This window comes from Amphiprion ocellaris, chromosome 6 (genome assembly GCF_022539595.1).
Source record: "Amphiprion ocellaris isolate individual 3 ecotype Okinawa chromosome 6, ASM2253959v1, whole genome shotgun sequence".
Classification (NCBI taxonomy): domain Eukaryota; kingdom Metazoa; phylum Chordata; class Actinopteri; family Pomacentridae; genus Amphiprion; species Amphiprion ocellaris.
In genome coordinates, this window is record NC_072771.1 from 17,215,385 (window position 1) to 17,243,059 (window position 27,675).

The 27,675-nt window shown below is 39.3% G+C and overlaps 1 protein-coding gene across 1 annotated transcript; it reads left to right on the top strand.

Moving 5' to 3' along the window:
- The first annotated feature begins 97 nt into the window (after positions 1-97).
- slc15a4 (solute carrier family 15 member 4) lies at positions 98-26,985 on the top strand. Its single transcript, XM_023290954.3, has 9 exons — positions 98-274; positions 489-1,121; positions 3,513-3,805; positions 4,495-4,636; positions 4,880-4,960; positions 7,712-7,892; positions 10,999-11,157; positions 15,194-15,352; positions 25,060-26,985. The coding sequence occupies exons 2-9, from the start codon at positions 543-545 to the stop codon at positions 25,209-25,211; spliced, it is 1,746 nt and encodes a 581-aa protein (XP_023146722.1). The 5' UTR covers positions 98-274; positions 489-542; the 3' UTR covers positions 25,212-26,985.
- The last annotated feature ends 690 nt before the right edge of the window (positions 26,986-27,675 follow it).

The window sequence follows — 27,675 nt, forward strand, 5'->3', positions numbered from 1 at the left end:
ACCATATGGATGAACGCCGGTCGGATCTTTACACCGACACTGCGCCTGCGTGTCATTTATAGATCGTCTCCAGCGCAACGCAACTGTAGCAGCTCCCAGACTGAGCGGTGTGTCACGCGATAGTACTGTGACACTGTTTTTTTCTGTTGACTTCCAGTTCTCTTTTGTGAAAGTGGTGATTTAAGACGAGACAAACCAAACATTTGAGCGGTTACTGTTATGTAGGTTAATGGAGACAGCCGACGACCTCTGGAACGTGTTTCAATAACTAACGGTAATGTGAAACCAAACTCTTACCAAGCTGTCGTTGTGCTAAAGCTAGCTTACTTAAGGTTTGCTCTCAGCTTGTATTACATATGATAAGGAATGGGGCCCTACATAGTCAATACAGATGCTGTCAGTTCTGTCCAGATAGCTGTTTTCTCTGTTTAAACAATATAAACAACATTTGGTTTACCTGTTTAACCTAATTTCTATTTCATTTTCAGGTTCGAACTCTTATCTAATAAGGAAGACACCCACTTCCATTAAGTTCCTTGAGAATGGCTAACAGCAGGGATGCCAATGAGAGCACTCCTCTTCTGGACTCAGGCTCTGGGAGCAGACCTTCCCCTCCATCAGTCTTCCAAGGAAGAAGACTAGCATGTGCAGCCATCCTGCTGGCTGAATCATTAGAAAGGATTGCGTTCTACGGCATCACATCCAATCTGGTTCTGTTTCTCAACAACAGTCCTTTTTACTGGGAGGGTACTCAGGCGAGTCAGGCCCCTCTGATGTTCATGGGAATTACGTACCTGATTTCGCCATTTGGAGGATGGTTGGCAGATGCATACCTTGGAAAATTCTGGACCATTGCCTCAAGTTTGATCCTATATTTTATTGGCATGCTATTTTTTCCTTTCATTTCCAATGAACACACCAGTATACACCTATGTGGAGAAGAGGCGGCGTTTCCTGTGCAACCTGCTGAGTGCCTGAGCACAAACAGTACCCCTCCTAGAAATGTAACCTGCCCCATTCGCACCCCATATTGTGGCCCAGTAATCTACAGTGGACTTTTTTTAATTGCATTAGGTGTGGGTACTGTGAAGTCCAACATCACTCCGTTTGGGGCAGATCAGGTAGAGTATAAACAATATTACTTTCAGACCTCAAAATCTTCGTTGAATTAGAAGACATTGAGTTCATTGTTCACTATAAGGTCTTGAACTAAAAGATTTTCTGGCATGTGACATATTTGCCTGTATGAGATTGGGTATGCAGTGTGACATCATGAAGGTTAGCCATGTGATGAGATTTATGTTGAACCATGACAGTTCACTGGGACATGCATGCTCTTAATCATCATGGTCACTTACATAGAGAATTTGGAACAATGTAATGTAGAATCACATAAATATGCAAGCAAACACCAAAGAACAATGCTTACAATTATACTTTAGTGGTAGCAAGATGTGAGGCACACATTTATCAGATTGGGGACAAAATATTGTCAGATTGTTTGGCAGACCCTCTACAAGAAGCAGTCGGATGTGGGAAAGTTCATCAATGGGGTCATTGTTTCTCATAATAGTCCAACCATGAGTGGATCAAACTTTTCAAAGGGGACTGGTGTGGCGAATATGATTAGTACTTGATCCCACTACACTAATTACATAATTTTGTCACATATGTTAGTGCCTCTTGATTTTGTTCTAACATGCAACATGCACTGGAACAAAGCAAAATAGAAACCCCAAAATATATGGAATGCCTCAGCTAGGTTTTTGCTAGTGGTACTTAGAGTTAAGAAAATAATAATAATTTAAAAAGCACCAATGTAACTTGTCAAAAACACAATGTAATTTTTTTCCACTGAATATGAAATCTGAAATATACTACATAACAGCAGAATTTTCCCCTTAGTGATCCTCCAACTGAAAGTTCTGCATATGTAGGGGCTGTGAACACGAGTGAAACTTAACGTTTCCTGTTACACGTGACCTGATTTCTGTCTGAGAAATAATGGCACTCTCTTACAGTGTAAAGTCTGCCATAATTGTGGATGTGCAACTTGAGCATCATAAGCATGAAAGTGAAGTTTTACTGTAGTGCCACACCAGACCAGAGTAGATATACTTGTGTAGGTAGCCGATGGCTGACAGATGTTAAAGATGGGACATGAATGTAAAGCAGGATTCAAAAGGGAAGAAACTCTATTGCAGCTGCAGACTTTTTGTTGTTTTTTGAGTCACTTCAGATGTAGTGTCTGCCAGCCTATAATCAATATAATATGCACTGATCATATTCTGTATTTGTTGGAGGGTCAATACAACACTTAAACTAGATAAAATATCACATGCTTGTCTCATCCTGACATGACTAAAGGCCAGAGGGGAGTCTGATCGACCTTGTGTCAAAGCTAAATGTAGAACCAACTAAAGCAATTGCGCATTGTTTGTATCATTTTACATCATGTTATAATGACGTTGTCGGTAACAAGACAATGAAGTGATTAATTTTGTAGCTGACACTGCGCAACCGCAGAGAGGAACCTCAGAAAGATTTATGCAGAGTCTTTTGACATTATCTCCCCAGTGGTTAATTGTAGCTGTGCCAGTGCATCTTTTGTGCTCATATATAAAAGACATGCCCACTTCATCATGCATTGATAAAATCTTTTCCTCACATAATACCTGCATGTGAAATGGATCAGTGCCATTATGAGAATAATATTGTTTGCTTGCATAGATACTTACCTGAATTCATTGTGGTTTTGCTAACCTAATGTTGTAAGCTATCATTGCAGGTTCTGTTTAAATGCTTAAAGATAAGTGAAAACAAAAAACCTCCTCTCTGTGTTCTGCACCTTTTACATAATTATACAGCTTGTGCCAACTTAATATCACAATAAATATTCAGTGCAATGATAGAGCTACAAAAAAATCAATATTCGTAACATTACTATCTCACTTAATACAGTAATTATAGATATTTTGCTCATTTAATGAAGTGTGATGCTACATCTCTTTCAGTTTCAGCTTGGGATCCTTGTTCTTCTTTGTCAGTTTTGTGTCATGTGGTGTTGTTTTCTTTTTTTTTTTCCCCAAGCCAATTGATATAATGTGCTTTGTAGCCTTGTTGACCAATGCAACCACAATTTAATTCTGTATGTTTTTGTTTTGTGGCTTTGAAAGCTTACATATCACACCACACTTCCTTTATAGCTGACAAATGTTGCTACCAAGGGTTTCTTGGGCTTGTGCCAGCTTGAGGTGATACAATTTCTAAATTACCCCACACATCAAGTTTTCATATTGGCACACATCAGGCCGATACTGGCAGATAATATTGACAAACCTGTACATCAGCTGGGTTCTAATACAGACTGATCTGACAAACCAAAGTCGCAAAGTTCAGAAAGCAAGTTGTTTTCTATGACGCTATTTAAAAAAAAAAATCAGATTTACACATAAACAGCTGCCTGTGTGACATGACTGGTTGCTGTCATCCTGTGCTGTGTGTGATCACAGGTCAAAGACAGAGGACCAGAGGCCACGCGCCGATTCTTCAACTGGTTCTACTGGTGCATCAACTTAGGAGCCATCCTGTCTCTGGGAGGTGTGGCGTACATCCAGCAGAACTACAGCTTTGAGGTTGGCTACATCATTCCCGCTGTGTGCCTAGGGGTCTCCTTCCTGGTTTTTCTCCTGGGACGGACTGTTTTCATCACGAAGCCTGCTGATGGCAGCGCCTTCACAGACATGTTCAAGATCCTCACTTTCGCCTGCTGTTCACAGAGACCAAAGGAACCTAACCTACTCCGGTGAGAGCAGCGTGTCACCTCTGTGTGTCACAAAAAGATAATATAAAATCGCATTGTCAGGCAGTAAAAGTGGTAAAAATTTCCTCAATGACAAACAGCAGACTCGCATTAGCTGCAGTCTGGTAAAGCATTCGTCAGTCTCAGTGGGAAGGCTCCTTCCTGCAATGTAGTGGGTATTTTTGTCCATGGTAGAGTTTAGTGGGATGGTGACTGATCCAGTTGAATAGCACAGCTAGGTGTTGTTGGTAGACCTTTATCTTAAAGCCCACTTTGATCCCCCTGTATAATTCTTTTTTTTCCACTGGTCCAGGCATTCGTCTTCATTCCCTGCGGTGAAAAGTTACTCTGAAGTGCTGATACTTGACTTTGAACCAAAGAAGCACAATCGGCTCAGAAACTTGACATTGAATATTTTAAGTTGGACAATCCCGCAGCCTTTCAAGAATTCCTTATTAAGGCATTTTCTCCAGAGATGAGGATTATAGGCTTTAGAATAAAGTTTCTTTCCTATCTCTAGAAGTGCTGTTATTTAAGGGTAAGATGTTCACAAAAAGCTGATTAAGTCTCCCACTTCAAGACTTAAGACTAATTCCGGTTTATGTTTATTTATTTTTTCATTTTAACGTTATTACCCGCACTGTAGTTTTAAAGAATTTCAAGCTTTTTTCCTTTTTTTTGGTTCCATGAAGCAACAAGCCAACACTACTAGATAGCGCCAAAGTGACCTATGGAGGAAAATTTCAAGAGGAAAAAGTCGAGGAAGTGAAAGCACTGGTGAAAGTCCTTCCGGTTTTCTTTGCCCTTATTCCATACTGGACCGTGTACTTCCAGGTAAGACCGACCTATGTTAAGTTCAATAAAAATTTGAATTACATTTAACTAGAGTAAAAATAAGAAGGAATTTAAAAGGCAAATACAAGCTTTCTGCATGCAGATATGCACACTTTTTATTATGAAGGAAGATTATTTTCCATTTCAAAATTAGAGAAGAATAGCTTTGCACCAGACGCCCCCGTGATCATAAAGTGGAGAATTACTTCATGCTGAGACTCTAATCTCCTTACTGTGTTGCAGATGCAGACAACGTACGTCCTGCAGAGCCTCCATCTGAGGATCCCTGGTACTCCCTCAAACCTCACTGATGACAGCCATAAGGTGACCTAAAGTGAAAACGCTCAGCTCAAATGCCTGTTTCATGTTCACTTCAAACATAGCATCAATGTGGCATGACATGGTGATTTTGTACTGTAACTGTACTGCATAATTACACAGAATTACACATACACGTGTGGAGCTTTAACCTGCTTCTGCGTCAGTAGTTTGGGACTAGATTTTTTTTACTGCTGAAACTAAAGGAGTCAGTAGGTCAGTGACACACAATGCTAGGCAACAGCTGGAGGCAGCAGCAAAGGCTGGTAATGCCTTGGGGATTAAGTCAGAACTTCACAGACTAATACCTCGCAGATTAGCAACCTGCCTGTGATTGTATCTCTCCGCAGCAGCGCCGCCACCCGACTCTTGATGGTGAGTGTTGCTGGAGTGCCTTTGTCTCCCTCTCACAGATTGTATGTTGAGCTCTAGAAGTCTTTGATGACTGCAAGTCTCTCAGCTACTGCTCAAGAATCAAAGGTTGAAAAGCGATGAAAATGAATAGGCCAGAAAGTCCAGTGTGTATGCTGTATCGTGCCTTTTTTTTATTTTCAAACAGGCATGCTTGAGGTGATAGTGAAGTTTATCATGGAAATGTGAAGTGAAACACTTGCCTATAAACCACATCGCATAACTTTGTGGTGTACAGATGTCATGTCATGTTACTGTGAAAAAAATCCTATATTTCACAATAACATGCACTGAGATGTGACACTGTGAAACTGTCTCCCATACTTTTGTTTACTCATATTCCATCATTTGTAACTGTGTTTAGAGTTATATTTGTAGTTTATTTATTTTTTTCACATACTATTTATCTGGTATCAAAAACAGAACTAAGCCTTTTCTGCTCCCAGCCTTGACACATCTCAACATCAAAAGGGAAGTGAGATTAGATGCCTCTGTGATTTGCTCCCTCACCTCACCTAACACATTTCAATGGCTAACCTGAACAAATGCTGTCTCTTCAAGGAAACAGAACCCATAATAATAATAACTGGGAACGGGAGCTAGGAATGAACGCATTGCAATTATTCATGAGGAGGTTATGTCCATGACAATAAATTTTTAACTATTTGCATTAGCGTAGATTTGAATTACATTTTGTAAGGAATATGTACTCTTAATTGAAAATGATTTTTCAAATGAAACCAGCTTTTAATGGTAGCCTGAGCTACACACAGATCAGTAGTTCCCAACCTTTATGCCTTGTGATGCTTTCGAATCTAAATCAAGTCATACCCCCTTTTCAGTGATGACACATTACGGTAAATTGAGAACATTTAATGCAGAATATAATATATTAAGGTAGTTTTAGATGCCTAAAAAGGCAAAACAATGCAGAATTTCACATTATCAAAACAAGTATACAAAATATAAAGACAGAAAAGATGATAGCATATACAAAATATATTTTATTTAGCAAATATACACTGCCCTTCAATAGTTCGGGGTCACCCAGGCAATTTCATGTTTTCCATGATAACTCACACTTTTATTCATGTGCTAACATAATTGCACAAGGGTTTTCTAATCATCAATTAGCCTTTCAACACCATTAGCTAACACAATGTAGCATTAGAACACAGGAGTGATGGTTGCTGGAAATGTTCCTCTGTACCCCTATGGAGATATTCCATTAAAAATCAGCTGTTTCCAGCTAGAATAGTCATTTACCATATTACCGATGTCTAGACTATATTTCTGATTCATTAAATATTATCTTCATTGAAAAAAATGTCCTTATTTTTCTTTCAAAATAAGGACATTTCTAAGTGATCCCAAACTTTTAAATGGTAATGTATATATTTACAATTTTTTATTTCTTATTTCCTTAATCAGTTTTGGGCTTTGCAATATGAAGGGTAAATGCATACTGTCTATATTGTATGTGCAGTATGTATGTGGTTCATTTTGGAAAGTGAAAAATGAGATTTAGGCCTTCTGGGGTGCCCCCGTCTTTCATGCCAGGCTTTGCTTAGCAAAGAAGTCTCACTTAGCACTTCCTATCATTTTGAATATGATAATGTGCAAACAAGAGAGGAAAACACTCTCTAAGGAGCTGCGTATAGATTGCCAGCAGTTGCTCCAAGAAATGAAAATTGAATTTGAGAATAAATGATGCTATCAGAAGTGTTAAACCAGAGACACATCAGGAGCTCAGATGGCACTTGGAATTTGAATTGCAAAAAAACAGCTCTGGCAGTTTGCAGTGTTTCATTCCTTGCTCAATGAGATATTGCTTGAACTTATAGAAACTTTGTATGCTTACAATAGATTCTCTCTGATTGATATGTCATCCGCACTGTTTGCACAGTGCAATTATTCCTTTCAGAGATTACACTTTATGGTAATAGATTCAGATTTGAGCTGGAAACTTATTTTGAATGAACAGTTTGTCTCTTATGCCAATTTTAATACATAAGCAAGGACAAAAACAAGAATGCTATCAATACCCCTGTAGCTGCTGCTACTGTGAATAATAATCCTAGTATTTATTCTCTAATAATGCATTTATTTGACTGTGTGTCTTCTTTACTGTGAGTTGAGTTATTCTTTTTCATTACATTATGTTTTGTTTTGACCACCTGGGGGTGCCAAAGTAGTGTCAAGACTGAAGTATGCACACTTAGAAACACAAGCACACTCATATGAGCACAAACACTTGGTGAACTGTGTTGGAATGCACTGACATCCTCTGTAGTTTTCATGCTTTGTTGCTTCATGTACATTTTTGTCTCATCTTTCATCCCCCAGATGACATTCCGCTTTCCAGCTGCCTGGCTCACCATGTTTGATGCAGTGCTCATTCTTATGCTGATTCCCCTTAAGGACAAAGTGGTGGACCCCATCCTGAAACGCCGCGGCCTGCTGCCCTCCTCTTTGAAGAGGATTGCAGTGGGGATGTTCTTTGTCATGTGGTCAGCTGTGGCAGCGGGTGAGTGCAATAACAGACATGTTCCCTCTACTTTGCCACTTAAGTAGGGCAGACAAACACCAAGGAAACCACAAAGTTAGCACTTACTGTCTGTGGCAGATACCACATGCAGTCAGTACTTCCAAAGCAACAAGCAATGCAGCTGTAGTGCCTCTTCATCATAATTTATTAATTTTAATTCTCAGCGCTGTTTTGAGGAGTTCTGAAATGTGGGACTAATACATCAGTGCTCTACCAGTGTGGAATGAATATTGTTATTGAGGCAACTTTTGATCTAATCTGAGTATGATTTATAGGTATTTGGCTAATCCTTTTTCAACAAATATTTGCCTTTACTTTAGTGCTTTTTGTTGAACTTAGCAGATGGTCTGTCACAGAGATAGTTTTTGTCCCTGAATCAAAACATAATTTTCCACCTGGCAAAGGGAACGGCGCCCAGACTTCGTCCTTTTTTTCTCTACCCTGGAGATCACATGGGGAGCTGTGGCATTTAACCTTTTTTTGTGCAATTGTATCCGCATGCAGCAACACTCCTCAGTCACATTCGCTTCCAGTGTGTTGATTATTTTGGAAATAAAGGCTCAGCTAGGTCAGTCAATGGGTTTTTCTGCACTGAAAGATCCAAGCTAAAATGTTTTGAAAGAGACACAAGCCTGGAGGCAGGAAGAAAGCAAATCTGTAGCACTCCTAAGAATCAATGTACATTATATTTTTCACAACCACTGCTTTTCCTCATTTCACAGGTGTGCATTACATCTGCAACACAGAATATGAACATACTCGGTCATTAGTGACCTTTAGATATTGGCTGCTGTGCTTTTGCTGATTGCCAATTGACTGTTAAACATGCACTTAATCAAATTTGACAGCAGTTGTTAGGGATAATTGTGAGGGAATTTTTTTTCATACAAAATAAAATAAAGATAAATTAGGGACTAACAAACCCAAGGATTAACATTCAACAACTCAAATTCAAGTTAGCATTTCACTAATGGCTGATTTATTCAGATTTATATGCAGTCAGTGGTGAGTATGATTTATAGATTGAAAGTATGCTCTACAGATTAAAGTGAATAGTACCCATTTAAATATCTGTGTGATGTCTATGTATGCTTTTATGGCTAAGAGAGAAAGAAGAGTTCTGGACTAAAATCTCATCCTCGTGTCTTACTTTATATGGATGTAGTAAAGAAGAGACGACAAAGTTTACAGGTGGCCAGTCTTCAGATGTTCTACTCTGAGAGTTATTAAAGCCTGCCTTACCCCCTCAAAAGCATCCCTTTCAATCAGCGTGATATGGTAAAAAGGTCTATTAGCCAAATGTAATAGGTCTACTTTTCGGTTTAAAGTAATATTTCCTTTTCAGAGGACATGAGCTTTCCTACATGGAAAGGTGCTGTAACATGTTCATTTCGATGTTCAAAAGCTATTCAGGTACTTACTTTTCCATTTGGCTTCTTGAAAGAAAGTGCTATCCTTGCATTTGAATTCAGGCAAAATAAATTCAGAATATTGTGGAAAGCAATTTTGAGTTTTGAGAGTGGAGAGAAAGGGTTTACGATGGTACAGTAGTGTGAGCATTGGTCACAGAACAGGAGGTGAATACACAAGTAGCGTGCAACACAGATCTGACCTGGATTTTAGGAGTCAAATCAGATGACAAAATTCAATCTGTATTGTATTATGCTTTGTGAAATGATTGAAATATTGTATCCGCAGCATATTAAATAATTACTCATTCAAAAATAGTTTGCTGAGCCGTGGGCTGTTTATCCCCAGCATTGCCTTGCTTCACATTCATTCAGTTCCACCCAGTGACTCCTGGGAGCTGCCTTACACTATTATTACATTTGGAACTGTGTCCTCAGTTGGCTTTTTTGTGTCCTCAATGCTTATCTGTATTTGGTCCATGAAGCAGAAATCATGTTGTTTAGAGACTGACAGATGGATAGTTGTGAATGTCCAAGTGTGGCATCTTTTGCTCAGAGAATAGTCAGTTCAACACATTACATTGTCAGCCTGCCACACTGTGTTCACAACATTGGGCACAGCGCTGCTGCTCAGCGTTAGAATCACTTTCATCACCTTGTGCATGAAATGTGCAGGAATTTGTCATGATTGGTGCAGCAGTATTTCACAGGGTTTCCTCGTACGCACTGACACACATGGCATGAGGACAGCTGGACCTCCCGTGATGTGCAAAGGGACAGCTGAAGACATGCTGTCAAGCAGACAGTGGACTGTCTCTGATCAGTTGTGGACAGCATTCCGAGACTTCAGCCACATGCTGAGGCCTGCTCTGAAAAACCGTGCTGACTGTGGAGAGATTTTTTTGAACCGTGTTTTATCATGTTCTCTCAAGTTTTTGCACTAATCTCATCTGGTTAAAGCTTAGTGGCTTTTAGGTGTCCAACAGCATCTCTGCTTTTTTATTTTTTTTTAAGCTGGGAAAGAAGTGCCAAGGATCACACAGGGTTGTCTGTTGTGTGATGTTTAGTTAGGGGGAAAAAAGCAGGGATGTGTGTTTATAGTGCGAGACTTGCTCTGGGCAGCCTTGTGGCCATGCTGCCTGAGATGGACGGCTGGTATTATAGGATATCCGGATTACAAGGCTACAACTCTACTCAAATATAGCATTAAGCGTAGTTATGATAGGAAGCTGTCTCTGGGAGTTATCTGGAAATAGCCGCTGGTTACATGATAATAGCTATCGAATAAAGCTTTAAGGAGGCGGCAGCAGTTGATGACAACTCCTTGGTTCTTATTATTGAACCATCTGCACTGTCCCATTACTAACTGCCAGAATACAGAAGCGTGTAGATGTGATCTTAATGAAATGGTAGTGTAGCCCTAAAGCTAACTAAATCCTTTATGGACTGTCACTGAATCTTCTGACTCTAGCAGTGTTTGTTGGTGTCATGGACTTCACCCTTCCCAAAATATGCAAGGGTTTAGAGTCACCCAATTCCTTGTTTAAATTTTATTTTAGTATGTGTGTTGCAGAATCATAACTATAAATATATGTGTAGTTATTTTTGTGACATTGTTTCTCTAAATCCCAGCTAACTGCATTTTTGTGCACTGTTTTCTGTGTCTATCCTGTCAGGTATTTTGGAGACCAAACGCCTGGAGATTGTCAAATCAAATGGTACCATTGACCAGGTGCTTGGCCACGTTATCTACTACGCGGCAGATTTACCCATATGGTGGCAAGTGCCTCAGTATGTGCTGATAGGAATCAGCGAAATCTTTGCCAGCATTGCAGGTACAGTTGTTTGACATCTGTGAAATTTTCTGCTAAGTGTTGAAATTTCTCATTTAACACTGTGGTCAGGTAAACATAATGAGTCCCACTAACAGTAAAATGTAGTGTCCTTCAGCGATGAGCCTCGTGCTTCGAGTTGGTGTGATCCCATTCACACTATACCACTCTATGGCCTAAAACCTGTAGTGCCCAGTCTCATAAGGAGAATGCAATAAAGACTAATGTGTAAATCCTTTTTGAACACTTTGTTTGATTCATTGCCAGGCTGCTCCAGCTTAATGTGTCTGTGGGTTGTAGTCCAGAGTAAATAGCCCCAGACATCAATTTATAATTGATTATCCTGATTTTCTCACACTGCTGCAAGACATTGTTTAGTAATGGGACATTTTATAAATAAGGTGTGGATAAAGTAACCTTTGTACAGTTGAAATGATGAAAGCTTTACTTCAGGCAGTTACCAGCCTGACATTACGCTTGCTGTCCACACGCATACAGCAGATAGTAAGATGAATAAATACACAGATATGTACATGACACTGTCCTGTGATCCCTGAGGGCACAGTCACAGTCGAAACACAATTAACATCATGACATAAACTTCTCACCTCAGCATTCACCCAGCTGCTGTGTTGACATTTAGCACAATGAACTTAAAAATGTACCGGCATGCGGAAGTAATCACAGCATATGCCTCGCTCCTTCCAGAACACACAAGAGACCACACACTCACGAGAGATAACTCCATCAAATCGTTCTGACACACACTGTATTGGAAGTTCAAATTGTAATTATCCAATTTGCAAGCATCCCTAGCTGACACACTGTTAATAAGGACACATTACACTACACACAGAAAATGATGGTATGTTTAATTATCAGTCCAGCAGTTTGAGGGCGCTGACAGTTACATTTGCATGTAGACTAAAGGGGCAGAGAATGAGCCTAAACATTCTTATAAGAACTCTGTGTATCAACTCCTGGTTTTATAGGCATTATACTGCAGACTCTAAGGACTGCAAGAACAAAGGAACAGCCCTTGATTTACTGTAAAGCCAACAGTGTATTTCAATTGAAATTGCAACAGTCTCACTGGAGGTTTTAAAGCCAAGAAAATCCACACTGGGCTTCAACTGCAATGACGGCTAAAGTATGAAATTCTGGGTGATATGGAGAAAATCTTCTCTAACAGTAAATGTTTTGAGTCCTGCCAGCTGCATGGCTCTAGGAATGGCAGCGTTGCTGTGCTGGTCAGTCTGCTGATCCATCACTTTGGTCCAGACTGAAATATCTGCAAAATCGAGCATGGATTGACATTGACATTGACTGACACGTGGCCTGCAGGATGGATCAAAACAACTTTGATGAGTTCTACAGTTTTTAATCCAGCTCCAGTTGTCTCAGCTGTCTAATGCTAACCCACAAATGGTAACACACTAATACGGTGAATCTTCATCATGACTCTTCCCCTATTCATTATGTTGTTAACTGAAAAGATGTCATGATTGATGAGCTTTTCTGTGAATAGCTTTAATGTTGTGTTAACAGAGGACAACAGTAGGAGCCTTTCTTCGAAAACATTACAATTCAAAGTTTTTTTCCTTCCTTTCGAATCACAGCACTTGTTCCAACTTTTCACTGGAAGCTTGTAAACATGCCCTCAGGTCTGATTTGACTCCAAGTTGTGTTTCTGTTGCTGCTCAGATGATTCATACCAGTAAATAGCATTCTAAGACACATGCTCATCAATATGGGGCTACCCATAATCTTTCACTGGAACTTCGGCAGTGTTTTCTTTCCCCGGGGAAATAGATTTGCTGTTCTTCTCTCAAAAATTATTAAAAAGAAAAGCATTGCATCTAAGCAGGTCAGAATAGTTCATGCTGGAACTGACAGCTGAAAACTTCTTTTTGATACTTCTGGGTATCAGTTGAAAACTGCTCAGTAAGCTGGTTTTCATTTCTTGTCAGCTCTGGACTAAAGAGGAAATGCCATTTCATTAACAGCTATGAGAAGTAAGAGCATATTGCTCCCGTAATACGATAATATGACAAAGTGAGGGATTGCTCTAATGCTGTATCAAATTGTGGCTGCACAGTTTGAGACATCAACAGCAACAATATTCTTCCTATTAAAGGAGCTGGTGTATGTGAGAAATGTATTAAATGTGAAATTCTTTAGAACATGACAATGTGGCAGCTGTGGGCCATTTTTTTTTATCTTACAATATACTCAGAGCCTGCATGACAGAAATCTGCCTTGTATGCTGTGTATCTCTCTGTTTATCTATTTATCTGTCTATATTTTGCTTAGTTATTTCTTGTCCTTCACAGTAATGGCCTAAGGTGTCAATTATCTTAGTGATTCAAGTTTACGAAGGCCTCTGGCAATGATTGAGTGATTCTCCTATTACCATGGGTCATGTTGTTGTGGGCTCTTCCATATAGTGCCTGCTTTATTTCTCGATATAGAGTGAAATTGAACCATTAATATTTCAGACTTTTTTTTCCTCACCACTGTGAAAGGATTATCTTACCAGTCCAGTCACTCTGGGGTTATGTGGGAACGAACATTCGTCATCTTTAAGTTTAAATCCATGTGGATACTGAAATTTGTTTAATAAGCTTAAGTATTATATAGCCCTTAAACAGAAATCCATATGACTCCTATAAAACATTGAAATGTAGACAAATCTAGCAGGGTCCCTATGAAAGTCAAATCCAGACTTAACAAAGCTATAGGGATCCTAAAAATACACTTACTCTCCTCTCTCCCTCCATACCATCCCACAGGGCTTACTTCAAGGAAAATTGGCTGACAGAATTGTGACATATGTCTGGTAAAGAGGAATATTTCCCCTTAGTCGTCTTCTGTTTGAATAAATCTGTTTAAAACCTCTGGTGCCATAAGACTTCCACGCTGCAATCCCCAGTCTTGTAGGACGATGGGTAATTCTTTGCACATACACCAACGTTTGTCTGCTTTCAGGCAGTGAGAATGAGAAAGAAACTTTTAGGAAATGATTCCCTACAGTGTTTTTAATCATGTGTTGCACTTTGAAAGTTAAAAACTAATTTTACTTTTTAAGACAGAAAAATCACTCCTTAGGAACCCTCGCTAACCCTCGCAGATCTGTTGACCAGTGTTTGCTACTGTCAGAAGGTTATCTTTGGATGTAAACAAATGTGTTTTTGTGAACTTCTCATATGGTCATTCATGTTTTTCCATAGAGTAACCTTATGTTTACCTTTCTCTTGTCATCCTCCCTTTCTTCTGAAGCTTTTTTTTTAAACAACTAGTGCAGGTATGTGTACGGAAACTGTTCGTCACATTATTTTGTGCAATGTCCTCCTCCAAAGAAGCCGTTAAAAGGCAAATGTCTTTAACTGCAGCTCCCTAATCTCTCCTGACAGATGTAGCTATAGGGCCTCATCTGAAAAATCATATGTCTGAGCTGCCATGAAATTGTCAATGTCAGCTTGCAGCAGGGTTGTTCTTTAGGCAAATGAGACACAGATTTAATGTTTTATTTTTTTTCATACTCATTTTTCTTTCTCAGGTTTCTTGCCCATTTTTGTGCTCATTGAGTGATGTGTTTTCCAGAAATAACTGTTTTTTAAGACTGGTACCAAGCATAGTAGGTATCCAACAATGGTACCACAAACCATCACCACCATGGACAATTTACTGCCAAGCAGCTGCTGAGGAAGAATTTTCTCTCCAGCGCAGTATATTTAAAAAGGAAGAGTCACTGTCAACAAAACCCTCTATGTTACATTGATGGATAAAGATCGAATTACATTCTAGTACACGTTACCATCATGCATCTCGGTCAGAGACCTGAACTCCACAGCATGTGTTTCTTCGAAACGAATGTCTAAGTAGCATTACATTACAGGCTGCATTACACTTTCAGTGGCTATCTAACTTTGTCTTGTTTGCTACAGGTCACATTGTATAACCTATTTGCACTATTTATAACTTACATATTCAACAACAACTAAACAAATATATGCCTATGTATGCTTTTTTGTTGCAGGTCTGGAGTTTGCCTATTCTGCAGCCCCCAAATCCATGCAGAGTGCCATCATGGGTCTCTTCTTTTTCTTCTCTGGCATTGGCTCCTTCGTGGGCTCTGGTTTGTTGGCTATTGTCTCCCTGAAGGAGATTGGCTGGATGTCGTCCCACAGGGACTTTGGTAAGAGATAGAGCAGCTTATACGCTCATCATATAAGTTGCCAATGATACACACTGCCACCAAGAAGTACTGAATATAACAAATTGAAGATAAATGATATTTTTATGCTCGCAAAAGTTCTAAGGTGAAATGAGTCGTATATGGTGATGAGCCCACAGAGACTTATCACTTGACGGTGTTGTTCTTGCAGACGTAATAGCGAAGCTTCTTTTATCCCATCATTCCGTTTTTTTTTGCCTGTACTTTTACTGTGTTGGTTCACTCATACCACTCTTTGAATATTTTTTCCCTCAGCATGCATCTGTGAAATGTTGAAAGCTTTTTAAACCCACCGTAAACTACCTCAGCACCTAAGATACAACTTAGCAACTAGTTAGTGAACGCAGTGAAACATTTCGTAGAAAAAGGACCAGATATTTTCCTTGCAGTCAGAAACTTATCAGAGTTAAATGGGGAGTGAATATCTGCTTTTGACAACAAACACAACTATAGATGATTGATAATGTTGCATGCGATTGTCATATGCAGATGCAGGCAACTGTTACCTAGCAGGTTTGCTGTATTAAGCTAAAATGTTATGATACATCAGTGTTGTGTTGCTGCCAGAAACATTCTATACTACTTCCATAACAATGATAACAAGAAAAGTACTCAGAGAGCGCAGTACTCTGGCTGCTCAGTCATTGTATGATTTCCGAAGGATGAGTCAATTTTTAGTAGGATCGCAATCATCTGAACGTCAGCAGACAGCTGACATAGCGTTCGCTTGTTGTCTTAGTTAGTGACGCCTTGCCACTATCTGGCAGTGATACAGAAATCTTTAACAAATCTGTGGATCCAGACTATAAGCCCCATCACTGCCAAAATCTAATCAGGTGGTCCTTGTGTCATTTCTGACCTTCCCTGAAAATTTCATCCAAATCCATTATTTTGTTTTTGAGTTATATTGCGCACAGACAAACAGACAAACCAACGCCGATCTTAGCACAACTCCGCTGCGTTCCTTGGCAGAGTGGCAGATTATGTTCGCTAAGGAGCTTCAAATACATATTCCTACAGTTATGCATTTGTTTATCAAGCATTTTACAATATTTGTGCTGATGTTGCACAGAAACAATTGACCTAACTGATGTGAGATTCCAGCGTAGTGTGTATTTTATTGATCTATACCCATTTGAAATGCATGCACACTCATGGAATTGCACATTAGTGATTTTATCCTTACTTATACTTACAGAGTGCCACTGTTTCTTTTTTTCCTCAAAACATTCTCATCATATAATCATTATCAAAATGACACAGAGGTGATTGATCTTTACTCATACAGTTTTCTTAGGCCTGTCCACAATCCACATGAATTACAGTTTGCCAAGCCTGCCGTTAGATGCCCAGTGCAAGAAGACGGCACTATTGACTTTCCACATTGACTGTATGTTTGAACTTGCAAGAGAATTGTTTGTATCGATTCAGAAAGCAGAAATTTATTTTCCAGCAACAATCCTTAAGAATGTTCAAAGCTTGTGCTAATTTAAAATCCACTTAAGGAGTTTGTAAATTAAACACATAAAGGGGGGACAACACCCAGTGCAGTTCTCTTGTTTTAAAAGTGTTTCACATTATAAATAGGCATGTCAGGCTAATGACAAAAGGTTTGTGTAAATCTGTCCAAGTGGCAGAATGAATAGCGTGGTGGTGGCAGCAGATGGATGGGCTCCCCAGTGAGTGGAGGCTCCCACCCCAGATGCACTTTTCCCTGAGCATGCGGTAAATAAGCCAACACTGTAAATTGTTTATCCGCAAACACCTAACAGCTCATTAATACAGTGTGCCGACAGGTAGGGAGGTGCTTTTGATGATGTTAGCACTGGAAGATGCTTGGCATGCTTCATAAATCCATCCTTTGCTCAGTCTTGCGTCACTTGAGGGGAAGTTAAACTAAAGCCGGATTGCCTGTAAGACTCCTTTTGCTTTCTAAAACAAGTCGTTTAAAAGGTGAACCGCAAAAATAGAACAAAACATCCTCCTGGCCACTGATAAAAGACACATGGCACAAAGCTTAGGCATTAAGTGCAGTAAGGAATCACGCAGTTTGTTTTTGTGGTTGTTTTTCACAGTTTGTTGGATGTTAGCTTCTTCCACATCTCACGGCTCTCTAGGTGGAATGGATTCAGCTTATTTCCATGGCTGTGGGCAAAATAGTGTGCGGTAAACAGCATCTTGGGTGAGCTGTGCTGAGTTGTACCGAGCTGTGCGGGCCTGAAGACAGACAGCAACATTAATCACAGGCTGGGGGTCTGATTACATAGCCCTGCTCCTCTTAAGTAAAGCTGTCCCTGGAGCGTTACATGGAGACGGCACTGCTAGTTTGGCATCACACTGGTGGATGCTCAGCTCTCCTGTCGAGCAGTAGCTCCATCATCAACCCTTCTCTGCACAAACGAATGTTGTTCAGAAGAGGTAAAATGTCACACAAAGTCCATCAAGTTTGTCCTTCATCGTGGTGTTTCCAGATAATACAGTCAAATTCAAGACTCAAACTCTTGGTTTGGTGAAGATCATGGGTATGCGCCCCATAACCCTGAAAAACATTTCTGAACAAATTCTGCTGGTCACAATATTTTATGTTCTTCATGTGCTGAAGTCTTGACTATGTGATTCTTGTAAGCTCCAGTTAAGTAAGCAAAACAATTGCAAACACTAATTTGTCCCTCTCTATATTAGGAAGCAACTCAGAAGGTCAGTACAGTTGGTAGAAGAACTGTACTGTAGCTCTTGCTGTTGTGTGCTTTGTTACAAGCAATGTATGTTTTAGCATTTCACCAACATTAGTGTGAATAGTGTGGTGTCTTTTTCTTTAAAGGTCTGCTTTATTATTCAGCATACTTCAAGCAAATGTTAACCCTGAGCTGTAAGTCATACCTATTCAGAAGGAAACTGTTCCGTTTCAAGCAGCACTTAAAATTCCTTGGAAGATGTGAGTTTAGATTTGTTCATTCTGTGTCATCAAAACTGTTTTCAGTAAATACAAGCTTACATTTTTGTGAAAACAGGCATAATCTCAGGTACAGTCTGCGTGTTATGCTCGTCAGACACACAGCAAACTGAGAACAAAAACTGGTCACTTCTTTTAAGTGCTCTCATTGTAGCTTACAGCTCCTGTTCTTGGAAGTGAATGACCATATTTCCAACTGAAAGCTCATGGAAACATTCTGCAGAACGGTGGCGAAAATGTTTATGGAGTATTTCAGACACATCTCTTCTCAAACTTTAAACATAGTGTGCTCAAGTGTTGAAATTATTGATCCTTCAAATCCCACTGCACATTGTTTACCACTATGGTTACATTTGGGTGAGGAGTCATCCATCACATGCTTTTATTGGTATTTTTGCTGGCCTGGTTTAACCTAACTGCATCCTCTCCGTCAAATACTTTTATACACTGTCTGTGGTCAAAAACAGCACGCTGCAGTTTTAATTTCATAAGCCAATTTAATCAAAGAACAACCTTAACGCTCCTCATAAAATTATCCTTCACAGAGGAGAAGGTTTTGTGTCTCTAGAGAAAGGCTTTTGCGTGTCATTTACTCCCCTTTTGTGCGAGTGTCATTCACTCAAAGTAAATGGTTTTTGTGAGCCGCGATGATCACATGACAGGAAATGGCCTTTTCTTTGACCAGTGTTTAAGCCCTGACTGATGTTATATCAGTTATCTGGGACATATTCAGATATTCACAGAGAGCTGATATTCTCACATCCTGTTGAGTCGAAATGTCAGCGTTTTAATAAAAACCTTTAATGTCAGATCCTGCAAATTTAACATGAACACTCACTCTGTCTGAAAGGCCTGTTTGAAAATGTAATTTTTGGTCTGTATATTGGACACGTAAAGTAGTTAACATGTTGTGACAATTTACAAAACTCCAGCATGTCATAAAGTTTTTCAAACTCGAGGAGACCTGCAGAAAATTACTATATTTATAGCTCAAACAAACATGCATTGATTCTCTCTCTGATTTCATTCTAAGGCAGAGGATGGCATTGAAATCACTGAAGCATCAAAATGTTGGGTCATTGCACTGAAGGGCTGGATCAATTGATCCATTTTCAAACATTAAATTGGTATTGACCCGTTTCATCTGGACTCACACAGTCTGTACAAACCCACTTGCAGGTAAATTGTCCCACAAGTTTATGTCACTCAGATATTAGATGGCTGACCCCGTCTGTTGGGGAATTCAGCGTAATCACAACCTTGTAATTTACTAACTCAGAGCTGTCAAACAACCTCAGAGACAACAATACTTGCTCCACTGCACTTTCTTCCATTCGTTTTACACTCTCCCCTTGCTTGCTATGATTTGCCTTTAAAATAAATTTCAAATATTTATGGGCTTAATTAAGTTTTTTTTTTTGTTTTTTTTTTTTTACAGTATGTCCTTGTTTGGACTTTTGCTGCTGTAATTAGCCCTTCATATTTTTTTAAGCGCTTGGCAGCCAAGTGGGCCCTGGGGGGCGGAGACTAAAAGAAGGAGGTTGTGTCTGATTTAATGTATAATGAAACTGGAGCAAGAACCCTTACAAAACTGAAACCTTGCACAATTTTCAAGACTGTTCCAAAAATTGGATGTTGCTTTTTCCCAGTCCCCCTTTTCATTCCTTGGGTGCTAGTTAAGAGAGAAGTTTTGAAAACTAGAACAAAAGTTGCAATCCAGTCATCTGTCAGAATAATCTTAAGGCTCCGGCAACATTTTTTCATTCAAAGGAGTGAAAATGTCCTAAAATCAGGATTTGTTACAGGCCTCATGCTGACATTTAGCTTCTGCCCAAGAGCAAATTCAGAGACTGTTGAAGATGTTGCTGTAAATCCTGCATTTATTTTTATATTGTCCATATTTCACTTATGCCGAACGCTCTGAATTTTGCTGCCAAGTGTACATATGTTTTCCCCCTACATAATTTGTATGCTGTATTACTCGCTTTTTGTAAGTGATACTGCTTTGTTAATTAAGACTGCAGCAGCAGACTGTTGGTTTACTATCTGTTAAAGTGAATTATCGATTGAAAACACAAGTGCCCTCACTGCGAATGCACTTCCCTTTTCCTCCCGTACTCTGCTGTCAGGCATATTGTTTCGTGCTTCATGAATTATTCAAACGCTGCTTCGGTTTTGATCTATTTCTCACAATTTAAACCTTTGACCAGATTAAGATGACAACAAAATAAGGTAAAACTGCGGCAAGGGTCAAAGTGTTTGTCAGGTTTTCCACTTGCCAGTCATTCCTTTAATGCTTTGGCAGAACTTCAGAGTCATCAGCCAGCTCTCTGTTCTTCGATCAAAGGTTTCAAGCTGAAGAGATTGCCCAGTGCACAGAGCATTGACGAAGAATCACTCCTGAGTGATGAATCCTATCATTGCAGGGTTGCTTTTTTTTGCCCATACTTTCTAATTATCCACAAGAACATGCATGCAGCAGAGGGAGTGGGAAAATAATCATCTATATGCACAATACGTGTGGTGATAATATTGAGTCTGTTCTGATCTACTGATTGTAAGTCACCATGAAAAGCACCAGGATCATCTGGTTGAAACTAACAGGTCCTGCTTTTTGTTTGGTAGCAGATGATGCCCTGTCAAATCTTGTACAAGAACATGAAGCTGAGAATACTTTGTGCCTCATCAGCCTCTAATGCGGTGATTTGGATGTTAAATTTGTCTTTAGTGTAAAACATTACCATGCTTTAACTACTGTTGATAATTTACAGTCTAATTTAACAAGGTTTATAGGTTGTGTTTTGGCATATGGGCAGATTTATGTGTATATTTGCAGAGAATTATGCCACTTTCCAATGTTCTCAGTATTTTGTTTTTCTTTTCTCAATTGTTCCACCACTTTGGTCCAAACTGAAACAAGAAATGCACTCAGAGAGCGCAGTACTCCGCCAACGCTGCTCAGTCGTTGTATAATTTTCGACAGCTGAAATCTTGAAAAAATTCATGGCAGAAGTCACAGCACTGTAGAATGTGGACATTTATTGTAGATGTACCCACAAACAAAATGACATTGCGCTGAAAACAGGTGTGTGTTATGCATGCGTATGTTATGTATGGATACCGAATCGCGTCACCTAAATATGTAGCGAACGGCGGGAATTAATGGGACTCAGAAACACCCCCACAATTTAATCAATTGTACCTTGTATCATTTCAGACTGATAAGTCCCCAGCGGTCGATTTGCAGTAGGATTACGATCATGTGATCATCAGCAGGCAGCTGATGTAGTGTTCACTTGTTGTCATAGTTACATTGACGCTGTGCCGCTATCTCACAATAATACAGAAATATTTAACAAATCCGTGGATCCAAACTATAAGCTGCATCACTGCCAAAATCTAATCACTTGGTCTTTGTGTCATTTCTGACGTTCCCTGAAAATTTCCTCCAAATCCGTTGGTCTGTTTTTGAGTAATGTTGCGCACAGTCAGACAGACGGACGCCGATCGTCACATAACTCCGCCGCATTCCTTGGCGAGTAATAACTGAAAAACCATTGGATGGCTGGCCATGAAATTTGGTGCGGACATTCATGATCTTTGGAAGCTGAATCCTAATAAATCCTAATTTTTAAATAACTTCCTAAGAAGTTTCAAGAAGTTTTCTGAGAAGAATTGTTTCATTTTAATATTAATTATGTGGAGAAGACAGATGAAGTTCAATTCGTTCTTTTTCACTGAATTAATTCCAATCAGTTAAACCAGTCACATGCAAAAATACGTCTACAGGAAAGCAGGCAATTCGGCATAGTCCATGGAGAATTTAATTTTCAATTATAGATAAATAGTAATTGAATGTTTATTTAGGTTTAAAATCTGATTTATTTTAATGTCCTATTTCTCCTGTAATTAGTACAAAATTGCAGAATTCTTGGCAAGAAACCGTGTTGGAAATTTTAGGAAATTACAAACTTCATGTTATCAAGGCTGTAGACTCTCAGGGCCCTACTTATGTGGCAGGCAAATTACCAGCGCAGCCATTGCTCTAACTGGTAATTTCCTTCAGTGGAAATGCCTGCACTTGTCTTTTTCTTACTGAACACAGTGCACAAGCAGGAGGAAAGGTGCAAACAGGTGGGAGGTTTATTCAAATGAGGTAAATTGTTGACATTTTTTGTAGAACAAAAGGTCTTAATATTTCACTGAGAACAGACCCCTCAGAGCCATGTCCGTTTCTGGCACAATCTAGCTATCTATGATATTGCCACTTCCTGTAGTTCTACTACCAAAACTCCATTATGGTTCATCTTTTATTAAGTCTGACCCCTTTTCTAATGAATTTTGTTTAATTCCCACTTTAACTCCCACTTCTTAGTACAAAGAATGTTCATTTTAGGAGAATTTTGTTCAGTATGTTCTTCACTGAAAATTAAAAGATGCATTTGCAAAACAAACTCAAGTAATTCCAGATAAAAATAATTTGTATTGTATAATGTGTATGAAGGCGGCCAGCTGAACCTCCTGTGTGTGATGGAGCTGATGAACTATGCATCACAGCTTCTGAAAGAAGAACGCACAAAGCCACTGGAGCAAATGTGCAGCAATAACAGAATGATGCTCACAAAATGACAATTTAAAAGCTCTGAGATGCATCTAAATCAGCATAAAAACATTTATTATCAATTAAAGCGGGAACGATGGAAAATCAATCCGCGCTGATCTATAAATCAGAATGAATGACTCTTGTGATATTGGTTGTCCACAGCTGCTTTATACTGGAAGGTTTGTCCCTCAGTTCAGTAAATCCCTGCAGACACCTGAAGGGAGCAGGATAGACATGCTGATAAATCTGCAGGCTCAAGTTTGACAAGTCCTGCAACAAAGTGCAATGTCATTATGCGACGTCTGCTGTGTTTACTATGATTAAATTGCCTTAAGATTTACACCAAACTACTACAAAATATCCCCACGCATCTCGACACGCATAAAGGGAGTCCTATGTGTTTTGTTATTCGTTGTTGTTGCATATCATTCCAAGAAAGGGCAGATTCACCGAAGCAATGTCTTCTGTTTTCTTTCTATAAGGCTTTGTTCTTAACATAGTAAACTGTTAAAGGTCTGGTTTTGTTAGTGGAAATGGTGATGACCTTCACCACACTGTGTATTTTCCTTCCAAAAAAAAGGAGCTGTACAAACACTGCGTACCTACTTCACACTGAACATGTTCCATAGGAGTTGGTAAAACAGTAACACAAGTAAGAAAGTGAAATAAATGGAAGCATCTTAGACTTTAAGCACCATCTTGACCCAAGGGGTGTTAACTTTAAACTGACAGGTGTAATTAGACTGCACTCGAGTACACACAACTTGAATTGCCCCCATATCTCATTAAAATCAAGCCTGCTTCTCTTTCTGTGGCTCTTTATTCAGTGTGACAGCTTCTCATGGAGAAGCTAATAGGAGCTTTCAGAGGAAGACAGCGGATTGCTCTGGGGTTTCACATTTACTCATTTGCAGATAATGTAGGATGTAAGCTATAGGTAGTTTTGTCTGCTTTTAAGTCTGTGCCTTATGTGCAGATGGTTACATAAACCAAACACACGTTCTTAAATATCCTTCGCAGAAAGGAACCCGTTCACCCTGAAATGCCTCCTTGTCCAGCAAACTAGTAAAGAACTTCATCTCATGCTGTTGGCTACAAAGTCAGTTGATCTGCCTCACATGGTCAAGAAGACAAAAGCTTCTCTAATGCTAATCCAATTGTCGCCATACTTGAACATTGAAGACAATTGTTTTGTCGTCAGCTTTGCCCTTCATGTAAACCCCTAGCAAGACGAAAACAGGATTTGTTTTGAGCTTTCCTCTTGAGCTTTGGTGCTGAATGAGGACAAGCAATTCAGTCGACAGTGCAGCAAATTTTAAGACAGTTCGATTTTACAGGCTGCTGCCAGAATTCTCCAAAACCCAGTAGGAAAAGATGGGTAGGGAACATCAACAAATAGCATTACCCCGTTTTTTTGTTTTTTTTTTAATGCTGGAAACTTACTGTATACCCTATAGTTCTGTCAGCCTCAGCTCAGTGTGTTTGTCTTCCCCTCCCTCCAGAAAACAAGTCATCTTTCAGTCCCGCAAATCACACTGGAAGCTTCAGTTTATTTTTTCCTCCTTTTCATCACATCCCAAATCCCATGAGGAAACAAACCGTTCTTTAATACCAATGAAAGACTTGCTGGCTCGAATCACAAGGCTCGTATTGCTCCGTTATATCTCATTCTTCAAGTCGCACATCATCAAGACTGCCTTCCCGTATCGATGTTGAAGTACGGGGTCAATCGTCTTCACTTTCAGAAGGTTTTGCAGTGGTGAAATGAGAAGTAACAAGCCCTCCCAACCCCTGCTGAATTCTAATTTCTGACAGAATCCCGTATTCCTGCCATGCTTGCTTCAAGTCTGCCTTTTATGTCTAGCAAAATACACAGCTACCTGCCACAGTTGCAAGCTTCTGGCCATTTACCTTTGGTATTCTTTTAACACGGAGTAGTACTTTGTGATAAAAGAACCCTCCCACTGTCCCCCTCTGAATATGTTGTGACGCTTTTGTTCCACAAATTTCCATATTTGTCATTTTGTCGTGTAGCTCACAGTTTTTAAGTGGTATTCGGAGTCTCGGTTAAAGTGTTACATTAAAGTCCCGTCCTTGTTTTCTCTCTCCTAGGTAACATCAACGACTGCTCTCTCCACTACTACTTCTTCCTGCTGGCGGGGATCCAGGGCATCACCTTGCTCGTGTTTCTTATTGTGTCCGTCAAGTATGACAGGCAGAGGGGCAGGGCAGGAAGTCAGCGGCAGAGACGCACCTCCTCTTGACCCCAGCAGATGTCCCAGAAACCCCCCGAACACCTCCACCATCACCATACCGGCCTTTTCCTGTCATATCGATCAGTGCCCCAAAGATCCTGTCGAATAGGTACTTGCTCATCCTCCTCCAGCAATTTGGGTTACCTCTTTCATGACTGTACACTTATTTATGTTTGCTTTAGCTATTAAGTGGGGATTCTTTACCCAGTCTGACAACAATAATGGTTTTATATCGCTGGGTGTCTATACAGGTACCACTGACAGCACAGAGATAAATCCAGGAGCTGTGTTTGAATCATTTCTACTGTACTCCCTCACTCCTGTGTGTTTACTCCTGTTGCCTTTCTTTGATCATTTGCACTTAACTTGAGGAGTGGTGCCATAAAATGTGACATCTTGATCTTTTCTAATCACGAAGAATGCTCGGTTGTTTTTATAGCTAGATTTTTACCGTCTGTTTTCTAACAAAGAGTTATTTTTAGACTTGCTGTTTTTGCTAATCATTTTACTGATCCCAGCAGGATACGTTTGTATTTACTACTACATTAATTTCTAGTCTATCCAGAACCTGAGATCGGGGTATTTGTGTATTAAACTCACTTGAATGTCAGCATTATTACATTTACCCCTGTAGGGCTTCTGGAGAGCTTCAAACACTCATGCAGTAACAGAGCGGTGATGACACTGAGTGAGGATTTGGTTTTAATGCACTGAGTTGTTAAATGTTGTTGCAGATTCTCACAAAATGATGCTGTTATAGTTTGACGTGGTTTAATTAATTGATTATTTAGTTCTAATATTCAGATTTCCCAGCCTCAGTATTAGATGTGACTATTAAAATCTAACATTAAGAGAAGAAAATCTCCCACGTTTGATTCCACAGCGTGTGATTACACTGTAAAGCCGCATAAATCCGCCCTATAAATCTTCGAACAGCACCATACATGAATAATGGCAACTCCTCATGTTAAAAAAATAACTCCATGACTCCCGTGAAGCTTCATAGCAGTTTTTACTTTCTGGTCAAGCTGTAAAATCACATGTCTGCATGACAAACTAATGAGAAACTAACCATAAGCTTAACACACAACCTTGTATGTGCCTCTGAAAAGAAATTACGGCATTAATGTTTGGATCATGAAAAAATATAGTTTTTATATGAAAAAATAAAAATGACACATATTTACATTGACATTGCAGTGTTATCATGGCTTTGCAGCTTTGCCAGAAAATCGTGAAAAACAAGCTTCTGTTTTGTTGCATTTATAAGACTGTGATGCATTTGTTTTAGCTTTAAGAATAAGTGTGTGTGTGTGCGCGCGTGTGTGTGTGTGTTTCTTCAATCCTCAGATTAAGTAGAGAACAAGGTACTGGATTTTATTAAAACGAGAAAACTCTCAGGGCTCTAGAAATAGTACGAAGTGACAAAACTCCAGGAATTTTACAACTGCCTTTGGGAGCTCAGAACAGTGTTTATCGCCTGTTGTAAATAAAGTTACATTTGTGGCAGCACATAAAAATACAGATTCTATCTTACTGATGGCATAAAATGCCTGTTAGAGTGATTTTAGTTTGTGTTTGATTGGACAATGATAAATGTGTGTTCCTTGTTTTATTGCATATTTTATGTATACTTGCTTTGTCATCTCAGCCAATTTAAAAGGATTTATTACAATTATAATGGAATTATATTCTGTTTTCAAAATGGTACATGGCTGGAATATTGTTTTGTGTATATATTTGTGTCTATTACAGTATATTAAATTGAGAATTTGCATTGTCATTGTCATCGGTCCGTGTACGGATCTGGTAATTTGATTTTCCGTTCTGAAACGGGTATTGAAAAACAATAAACGAGTGGTTATTTAATTAAAATACAAAAATTTAAATTGAAATACAAGGCGTTTTTCCTTTTCATGATCAAGAAGGGATATACGATTTTTTTTAAATGATTTGATTTTCGTTTTATATTTAGAATAACAAGAAAGTAAAATCAGTAAGAGACAGAAACGAAAAAAGTTCCGTTTTTTCATTTTCTGAGACCGGAAGTGGTCATCAGCAAGTGTGGAGCCAAACAGAGTACGGTGCATAGACTGTACATAATTTTTTTTTCATGAGTTTTCATGGTCAGAATGAGAGATTAGGTGGCCGATCTTAAAATAAATCAATATTGATTTTTTGTAGAGCGTTAAAATTTTGCAAAGCTAGGGGGCGGGACTACTTGATTGACAGTCCAGTCTGGAATGATTGACGGGTCCTATGGAGGAGGCAGCAGAGACTCTGCTCTCCTCATTTGGATTAATTCTGATGTTAGAACTGTTGGTTTATTTATCGGTGGAACAGCACAACATTTTCCACAGACAGTTTTCCTGCCCGTTGGCTTGTTTTAACCAGTTTTCTACCTTCAGCTGATTCTACCAGCAGACACTGAAAGGACTCTGATAGTTCGGTAAGTAAATGTTTATTTTCGTAT